The sequence below is a fragment of the Microtus ochrogaster genome (genome assembly GCF_000317375.1).
Source record: "Microtus ochrogaster isolate Prairie Vole_2 chromosome 14 unlocalized genomic scaffold, MicOch1.0 chr14_random_3, whole genome shotgun sequence".
Classification (NCBI taxonomy): domain Eukaryota; kingdom Metazoa; phylum Chordata; class Mammalia; order Rodentia; family Cricetidae; genus Microtus; species Microtus ochrogaster.
Window position 1 is genome coordinate 6,237,739 of NW_004949098.1, and position 10,221 is coordinate 6,247,959.

At 38.9% G+C, this 10,221-nt stretch overlaps 1 protein-coding gene across 3 annotated transcripts in view; it reads left to right on the top strand.

The window, feature by feature from the left end:
• Ctnna2 (catenin alpha 2) overlaps window positions 1-10,221 on the top strand; it is a 1,150,887-nt gene that overhangs the window by 343,656 nt on the left and 797,010 nt on the right. For all 3 annotated transcript variants that reach the window (XM_026787990.1, XM_013352850.2, XM_026787991.1), the window contains exons 5-6: window positions 3,635-3,754; window positions 7,099-7,365. In XM_026787990.1, coding sequence (XP_026643791.1) covers window positions 3,635-3,754; window positions 7,099-7,365 — 387 coding nt within the window. The remainder of the gene's footprint in view (window positions 1-3,634; window positions 3,755-7,098; window positions 7,366-10,221) is intronic.

Sequence of the window (10,221 nt, forward strand, 5' to 3'; positions counted from 1 at the left end):
TATCTATCTATCTATCTATCTATCTATCTATCTTCTATCTATCTATCTATCTATCTATCTATCTATCTATCTATCTATCTATCTATCATCTATCTATCTTTTATCTGTATCTTTATGAAACTTTGACTAGCAGAAATTTCAGACCCTTCTAGGATTCAAACAAAGCATGACTAAGTCAAACTGAACAGATCATGTGATTAATAGTTTAGTGGCTTTTTTCTCCAAAGTTCTTCATTAAATTATGTTTCACAATTATTATAAATTCTAAATGGCATCTGAATTCTCCAGAGAAATCTAATAAAAAGGAAAATTATGTATAACACAGTGAAATAAATATTCTAAATTGGACTGACTAAAAACTGGTAAGAATCCCGGGGTATAGTATTAGAAAACCATTCCTGGATTTAACACCCTCTGTGATAATTATTCTTTTCTATCCTTGGAACCACATTTTAATGTCCCAAGAAGCGGTTTACATCTTATATAAGCAGCAGGGACATCCCAGTTGCCAAGAGAGTCCACTCCATGGTGCTTTTGATGGCAAAGTTTAAATGATTATGAATCTATTAGGAAGGAGAAGCATTGCTGACTCATTATTGTACAGATTTAAGGCATGAGTGTCTCATTAACCTATGCCAATATGTTAAACAGGCCTTTCTCTGCAATAAAATGCAATTTGATTTGCGTGCCTAAGAAAACCCCACACAGCAGCCTCCGTTCAGCTGTATTTCATTCTTTTCTTTGTGTGTTGTTAGAGCTTGGACAGAGTAGAAAAAGGGTGACTCTGATGAGTTTAATTACCATTTTAGATGTTTATAATTAGGAAGGGAATTATGCAGAATTTCCAAAGATAAAATTGAATTTTTTGTAGTCTGCAGATCGGAGCCCAGTTGCCACACATTTGTTATTATTGAAAATTGGTTTCCTCCCTGCCAAGTTTTCCTTACTGAATGAGGTTGCCTGTTGAGTGAATTGAAAGGCTCCATCACACCTCTGGGACAACAGGCTGGCTGATATCTGCTATTACTGACTTATATGCTCTGTTTCATTCCCTCACCCTGTGATACTTGATAAGTATTTTGTCTTAGCCACATCTGTGAGAGTGTCATAAACAGAACCGGCATTCCATCAGAATGGAGCACATACTTAATTTTTTTGGCCCTATGTGTATTCATTTGTATCTCAAGATTACAAAGCCACAACCTGTTTATATATATTGTGATTTGATGATAAAACATTCCTGCGGCCTATGAGCATTCTGATATATGCTTTCTGCATTTCCCATCATTCTTTCAGAATCCACATGCATCTCTCAGGAGCCTGCGTTTGCCAAGACCTCCGTATCTGGCTCTTTTAACATTCTTTAAAATGACTTTTTCTTAGTATACAAGACAGTGTGTTTCATTATGTCTCACTCGTACAGTGTATCATTGCCCTTTGTTCTCCTCTACCAACATCCTAAAAGACCCTCCTCCTTTGTGTACCAATCGGTTCTGTGCATTCATCTCATACATATATCATTACCCTTGCTTGTTTCCTAATCCTGCTCCCCCTTTCACCTCTTCCTCCTCTCATGATAACTTTAATTTTCTTGTCATATGTATGTGTGTATATACATATATATGTATATATATATATGTACTTATATGGTGTGATTATAAGTTTAAATCTAGGTCCTGAATATTAGGGAAAATATGGACTCTTTATCTTTTTATATCTGAATTGTTACATGGGTATATAACCACTAGACTCTAAGATAACACCTACAGAGACACATAGCCATGTATATTACAGTGTACTGTTCCCAAGACCAAGGATATGGAAGCAGTCTGGATGTCCATCCCCAGGTGAACAGGTGAAGAAAATATAGTACATGCACAAACTAGAACTTTACTCAGCTGTAACTAAAAATGAAATTACATTTAAAGAAACTACATGGAGCTGGAGATTTTCAGTTCATACAAAACTCCTTTCGTGTTTGAAAACTTTTGAATTGCAAAAGTGACACTCTCCTGTGGCTCATTCACTCATTTACTTAGCTTATTTCTACAAAGGTATCACAAGACAGTGACTGTGGATTACTCTATTATAGAATCTTGCTTTTAAGTTTTCAAATACTTACTGATAATTTTGGTGCTGTATATAAAATACATGCGATATATTTTATCCTGCTCACCTTCTCTTGTCCCCGAACAGTGAACGCTCCATATCTCTAATTGTTTCCCCTGCTTTTACTGTCATCATTTTTAATGCATATGTCTGACTCACTGAGATTCAAGTTGTTTTTATGGGCTTGATGAGGGTGTATTTTTCTGAGACCTCAAGGTTCCAGTGCCTATTTAACTGAATAAAATATCTTTCCCTTCCTCAACAGCCATTGACTGCCAGTCACGGAGGAGACAGGCCTGATGAGTCCATTGCCCAATTCTTGAACACACAGTAGCAGGCCTGACATTGTGCGGGCAATTGCATATGCTATGAGCTGTATCATATTTATAGAAGATAGCATTATTTAACGGCTCTCCTCCCAAACATCCACGTCTTGCATTCTTTCTCCCCCATCTCCTCCAGTGTTGCTCGGACCCTGGGGTGTAATATAGATAAGCTGTTTAGGATGGGGTCACCAATTACCTGTTCTCAGCACTTCATTTTGGTCCAGTCCACAGGGATTACATGGAGGCTGCTAACAGTTGTTTCCACATCATATTAAAATCCAGGTTTTTTGATAGGTGTGGAAACTTTAGCACCTCCAAACACTTCACGTATTATATAAGATAGTTGTGGTGAAATTGGTAATTCAGGTCTTACGGGACCTAGGAAAACCCCGCTGAAGGAGGTTGCGAGAATCTGGAAGCACACACATCATTAGGCTGGCATGGCTGCTGTCATGCTGCCCATTGCTATTCCGCTCTCCTGGATGCCTCCTGCAAGTGACAGCAGAATTTGAATTTTACTTGCTTCCAGATGTAGGCTGTCTCCTCTTTACATGGCAATGCCAAAGCGTGCATCTCAGTTTGAGTCCCGGATTTAAAGGTCTTGACAAGAGTGGCTGAAGATTCTGTCATTACAAATTTCTCAGGAGCCCAAGAGGTTTTGCAACCTAGGAGAGCCAGGAGAGTTTGTTTTTAGTTTCTATAGCTCTTTCCCCATGTGTGTGTGTCCTTGGTGTTTCTATTTTATATCAGAAGTCTATATTTCTTACCATAGACATAATTCAGTAAAATATGTCATAAGTAGGATTTGTGTGGGCTTTAGTAGTTCAGCCTTGTTTCAGTTTTAAATTATGTGTATATGTATGAATGTGAGTATGTACATTTGAATTAAGGTACCTGCGGATTCCAGAGGTACCAGGTCCCCCAAATCAAGACTTGTAAGCTACCCAGTGTGTGTGTGCAAGGGGCAAAACTCAGGTTCTCTACAAGAACATTATGTGTTGTTTACTCTCAACTCATCTCTCAGGTACCTGTTCTATAAGTGCTGGAAAAATTGTTCTTTTGGTACAGGTGATAATTAGGTATGCTTCTGCCTACTGTTTCATTATGAATAAATATTCACGTTTTCTTTATAAGTTACCATTTAATAATATTCAAATACTATCATCTAATTAATATTCTGTGTATATTTTCTATTTCAGGTTGAGGAGGCTCTAGAAGCTGTCAAAAATGCTACAAATGAGCAAGATCTTGCAAACCGCTTTAAAGAGTTTGGAAAAGAAATGGTGAAACTGAACTATGTAGCAGCAAGACGACAGCAGGTAGGAAAAATTGGAAATGTTTCTGGGGGATGGGTAAGTCTAAATAACCATGTCCCAAACATGGACCAGTCACATCTGCTTGTGATTAAATACTCCAATCACCCATCACGAAGTCTGTGTCCTGCTTTGACCATTCATGCCTCCATCGGTGCCTCCACATGGGACCTGGGTACGGTCTGGTTACTGCCTATCAATAAATCATACACTATCAGTTTCTATTGATATTGAAAGAGGTTCTGGCTGGGCGATGGTGGCGCATGCCTTTAATCCCAGCACTCGGGAGGCAGAGGCAGGCGGATCTCTGTGAGTTCGAGACCAGCCTGGTCTACAGAGCTAGTCCCAGGACAGGCTCCAAAGCCACAGAGAAACCCTGTCTCGAAAAACCAAAAAAAAAAAAAAAAAAAAAAAAAGAGGTTCTGCATCCCACTATACTTGAGCCTTCTCGTGTCAAATGAAAGAAAACAGACTGGGGCGTGGTGTTCTACACTCTCTGGATGCCACTGTTTTCTCTCAAACTAAATCTCCTGGTTCTGTGTAAACCAGAAGGTTCATACACAGCATGCAGTACACGTGCAGCCAAACTTTTATAAAAGAGAAGAAGGAAGCATGGACAAGGTAGGAGGAAGAGCAAGTGGAGAATACAGTGTTTGGATATCAGAGAACCAAGACGGGAGGCAGGGAAGAGGGACGTTAAATACAAATGCACAGGTCATGGTATCTGGTCTTGTTAGAGAGTATTTGGATCTTATTGTGAGCTGGTTAAAAGTCCAGTATCCATGTCTGAGCCTTACATTTTAGCATCATTTTAAATATTTTGCTGAAAATGAAGCAGAGCTGAAGAGAAGCAGACAGTAGAAGAGTATAAGGGACTTGATAGCAGGCAGCGGTGGTCTCCATTAGTGAAAAGCAATGAAGGTGGAGGAAATATATAGGAGGTGAAATATATCTTGAAGAGCTATCTCTGTTTCAAAGGGGAGAAATGCATGATTGACAGCAGTGAGTTTCCTTCAAAGCTCTGGTGTAAGCAAATGCGTAGAAGTAGAAGGCAGTAGTTTGATTGACAAGAGGAAGATTGAAAGAAGCCTAATTTGGATTAGAAATCAATATGTGGTATTTACAGGCACGGATTTGGGATGCTTAGAGCATCCACACTGAAGTATCAGATAGAAGAGAAATAGCAGGCAGAAGACCGAATAGAGCCTGTTAGTGAGGAGCTGGTGTCAGAGCACTGATGATGTGGATATTTTTATGAGAAATCTAATAAATACAGCTCGTTTTTTTTTCACAAAATGCCTTATTTTTAATTACCTGCTAATTCTAATTTCTTCTGTAAAATAATTGCTGAAAGAAGTAGAGCCCACTCAAAAGCACCTTGCTGCCTTTTCAGCCAATGGCTTTTTCCTCCTCCTTTTAACATGTGATTACCATGTGCACCTCATTATTTGGTTTCATCTTTTCCCCTTAGTCTTGATTAAAATTCAGCCTCACTCATTCTGGGCAAGGACCCAAACAACATTTCCCTCCTGATTTGTACTTGTGTGAAACAGCTTCTTGCTGTGTGTAAAATGACCCCTGCAATGGTTAACCAATGGTTCCTAATTCAACATAGATGCTTTCCAGTTCTGTGCAGAAGGAACATTTCCTCAAATATCTTTGTGAAGAGACATTTTCACCCTAATTTTCAATGTACTTATATATGTGTGTGTATATTTATATAGGTAGTTGCATATTTATAACTATATATATGTATATGCATATTCATGTATACATAAACATTCATTCATGAATGCACTTCATGTACCAGATATCGAGGAGTTAGTAAAATCCTGTGTGGTCATTCAGGGGATTCCACTTATTCCAGGGCTCACCAGTGTGAAAAGGCTCAGATCTTTGCTGACTACAGATACTGCATTGCAATATTTCCTTACTTATTTTTTTTACCCTAAGGGCTCAAATAATTACTTCTAGAAACTGTGTTTACAGGAATATAGCTTACCATGCTTAAGCAAAAGAGAATGCATGGGTTAGTTATTATTTACTGTCGGCTAGTAACGACTACTTTAGATGTCTCAAACCATGTGCTTTGCTCCGACTCAATTTTAAACCCACATAAAAGGAAAGAGCATATTCATTCAGACAAGCCATATGTTAACTACAAAATGAGCAAATACAAAGAGACCCCCAGGGCATCAAACACCATTTACTGATGTTTAAGAGTTGAGAGGCTGTTCCCATCGACATTCTCCGTTGGCAAAAGCGAACAGCACCTCCTTTAGCAGTTCCAGGAATGATAAGAACAAACTCTCAGATGTGCTGTTGAAAGCTGAAAGAAAAGTGACTCCCAAGTGGTTTTGTTTTGAGAAAAACACACCGCTGTCGGCCTATTATTTTGTAGTCTTTAAATTTGATGTTTGATGGGACTATCAAAATGGTGTAGCAGTTAAGAGCACTTATACTCTTCCAGAGAAACTGACTCGGTTCCCAATACTCGTGTCAGATGGCCCACAACAGCTTTTAACTATAACTATAAAAGAGGATTTAATGTCCTCTTTTGGACAAAGGCTCCAAAACACTTCACACACACACACACACACACACACACACACACACACACACTCCTATAATAAACATGCAAATAAAAGTGAATCTTTAAAGTTGATGACTGCCTTGCCATTAGAGACAGCTAAAGAAAACTTCTTCAAGTGAGAGTGAAGTGGAAATGATACATGTTCTCTTTTCTTTTTTATAAATGTAACTAAGCAGAAGCAAGCAGGTCCTAGGTGACTGATTTAAGGTTTTCCATTTGCTGAAAGCAAACACCCTGATGTCTATGACCCGCTTTCTGTTGGTGCTGTCCTGCATTCCTTTAGCGATGTTTGTGCTTTAAATACCTCTTAGCTGGTAGACGATGTGCTGATGATTAAAGAGTCAGTAATATCAAAACAGACAGTGCCCAGTGCTGACATGAGAGATCCTACGTAGGAGCAGTTCATGCTTACAAATTCACTATAGTATGTCCCATGAGTGCTGATGGTAGGGGTAAGGGTACATGGTCTTATGGAAGAAGGCTAGGGTAGATTGGCAAAAAAAAAAAAAAAAAAAAAAAAAGTGGTTTTAAAAAGGTGAACCAGGTAAGTACTATGTCATATGATAGTGCGTATTGGATGTCAGCAACTGACTTAGACGTTTCATGAAGAAAGAACAGCTTTTCATCTCTCCAGCAGCTACAAATAGCACAAGAGAAGGAGTGTTTCGAAAATCCACAATGTGTTCATGAGCCGGAGGCTGCAAGTCTCCCTGCAAACACTTGACACAAGCCTTATATACGTTCCACTTTTTCACAGGAGCTGAAGGACCCTCACTGTAGGGATGAAATGGCTGCTGCCCGCGGAGCCCTGAAGAAGAATGCCACCATGCTGTACACAGCCTCCCAAGCCTTCCTCCGCCACCCAGATGTTGCTGCCACAAGAGCCAACCGAGATTATGTATTCAAGCAAGTCCAAGAGGCCATAGCTGGAATTTCCAGTGCCGCTCAGGCCACCTCACCCACCGATGAAGCCAAAGGCCACACAGGCATTGGCGAGCTGGCTGCAGCCCTGAATGAGTTTGATGTAAGCACCTGGCTGATACTTACAGAGTGTACATTTACCATACACACAAGTACACACACACTCACACATACATCTCTATGTACTATATATACAGTATACATATATGTACATGAAAGGATACCATGTTTTGCATAATTTAAGAGATACCATAAATTACAGGCACATAATAGCATATACTGATTTTCTTTTCAGAATTTTTTGGCAGGAAGATAAATTGTATGGTGTGTATTACTGTTACTGGGAACCAAAAATATTGGGAGAGCCTAGTAAACCAAAATCTTTAAAGAAAATAACAACTATGTTTAAGAGGTCTGATCCCTGCCTTATACAAGGAATGCATCACCTCCAAATCATTTGTATAATAAATTTCATTATAAAGGAGACAATGTCATAAGCAGCTGGCTTTAGATTGCATGAATACTGTGTCTCAGTGGAAAATTGCCCACAATTGCTTCAGTTTAAATTAGTGACAAGCAAATTCTATTACCCTAAACCCTACCTTGGAATCTGTCTTTGTATGCATGCCTCCTCTCAGGAGTGCCTGATACAAATCCCATAAAGCACCTATCACCTGCATCTGCTTTTGCTGATGGAATAGCCTAGAATGGGACACAGGAGACTTCTTCTGCCTTGACCATGGCCTTGCTGTGTAAGTGCATGAGGGGGTGCAGTCATCAACATCCAAGGATGAAAGAAAGCACACGTCCAAGATCCAGGTGTGGAGGGCTCATCTGTGCAGTCATGTGATCCTGCTAAAAAAGATACGGTGACTCTTAAATTCCTAGACTCTTTCTCAAATGGGTATTTTGTTTCACAGTGGAGATGGGGGCAGAACAAAAAGGAATAGGACACAATTCACAGGAGGAAAAAAAACCCTGTTTTGCTTAGATGCTGCTGGGAAGAATGGAGACTTTCTCTTGGGGGAGTGGACATGAACTTCTTGCAGGCAGTAATTAGCCAGTGGCGAGAGGAGAGGATCCTGAGGAGAGCAGTGTGTGCCCAAGGTGTGAGGTAGAAAATACAGCTGAGGAAAAATTGCAGTATTATGTATTCTGAAAGTTCTAAGATCCTTTCTTCTCTCTTAATTAGACAGTTTCTATGAGTGTACACATGTATACTTTCTTACACATATACACATATTTGAACTCACACCATACGGTGACTTTAAAGGATTTTTGAAAAGTGTTGAATTTTGTATATGTTTGTGTGTGGGTGTGTGTCTGTGTGTGTCAGAACCTGCTGAAGTCTGAGGAGACCCATCCCCTGAAGCTGGAGTTTCAGGAACTTGTGAGTCACCCAGCATGAGTGCCGGGAATCCAACTTGGGTATTCTCCAAGTGCAGCATGCGCTTTTAACTGCTGAGAAGTCTCTCCAGTCCATTATCAGGTTTTATGTAAGAAGTAAATCTGAATTTAGTAGTTAATTGAATGGATTTTTTGCAGAAATGGGGACTCTGTGCCATCTAGTTCCAAGTGCAACACTTCAGCATGGAGCTCCCAATTTTTAAAAAAGAGTGACGGCTGCACACGTTTCCAAACTTCCATGAAAATCAGTAGACTGTTCACTCTATTCTGTTACTTATTTTAATTTCCTCACATGTGCCAAAAATACACAATATATAGCTGTGCAGTGCCAAAACCAGAATAGACTTTTCTCTACTGAAGGGCAGATCTTCCTCTGTGGTGTGTAACTTTGGGACACAGGACAGGAAGGGTATTCACTCCTTCAGTACTGTCAGGCAGCAGCAATAAAATACTGATGGGGTTTTCAATCTCATTAAAGTGCTGATAAAGCTTATTTTTTAGTAAAAAAATGAATAAATCCATATATTAAGAAGGAAAACAGTGTATCATACACTCAGATATTAAAGCATAGTGTATTGCTGCTTTAAGTGCATACTGAAACAAAAAATGTCTCACTTATAAATCAGCAAAAAGTCACAAATAATCAAAAATGCAAAAAAATGCTTTTAAAATATGGCAGTAAAAAAGACTTAGTTAAGAAGATATTGATTCCTTAGCCATATTTGATCCCATCCTTTTTATTACGTAATGATTTCTTTTGTGATTGAATAGCAAGCAGTGAAAAGTGGCGGGAAGATAACACAAAACTTCCTGACAACAGACCCGTCAGCTGCTGCCACCTGCTGTCCAGAAGTGGAATGGCTCTGGTTCCCTTTCTCTGGTGCCAAACCATTTTCAAGGCCGCTTTCACTAATAAGCATACTACTTGAAACATCACTGTGATATTGCAAAAAGGCTTCAGATTTTATACAACCAAATCTGAAATCTTCTAGGAAGACTCAAAGAGTGAAGGATGTCCATACCTTGAACATTCAACACCTTTCATTTACCCCAATATTGTCTTCTTATTTAGGGTACAGAAGACTTTGGGGTATTAGACATGAGAACAGCTGACCATTAATATACTGAGTTAATTTTATTGGTTAAATGAATTATGGATTAATTCATTTCATTTATCATAATGTTAGCTAAAGATATTATACATTAATGAAACAACTTTGTATTATGTTAATGATTCATACCAACCAGTACTTTATTGCTGATTATTTGTTTGCAAGCAATGAAAATTATGCAACAATGACCCAGTGTTTTACATTTTATTTTCGAAGGCTAATAAAAATTACCACGTGTTAATGTTAATTGCAGCTCATATTTGAGCTGCAATCAGGACAACAACTGCTATTGGTGTAGCTGCCTAACAGCTCCTCCCTGGTAAATGAAATATGTTTTCATAACTTTCTGACCAATACTGATGTTACTCTTAAAATTTTAAAGACACCTTTTTTTTTTTTTTTTTTTTTTTTTGGTTTTTTGAGACGAGGTTTCTCTGTGG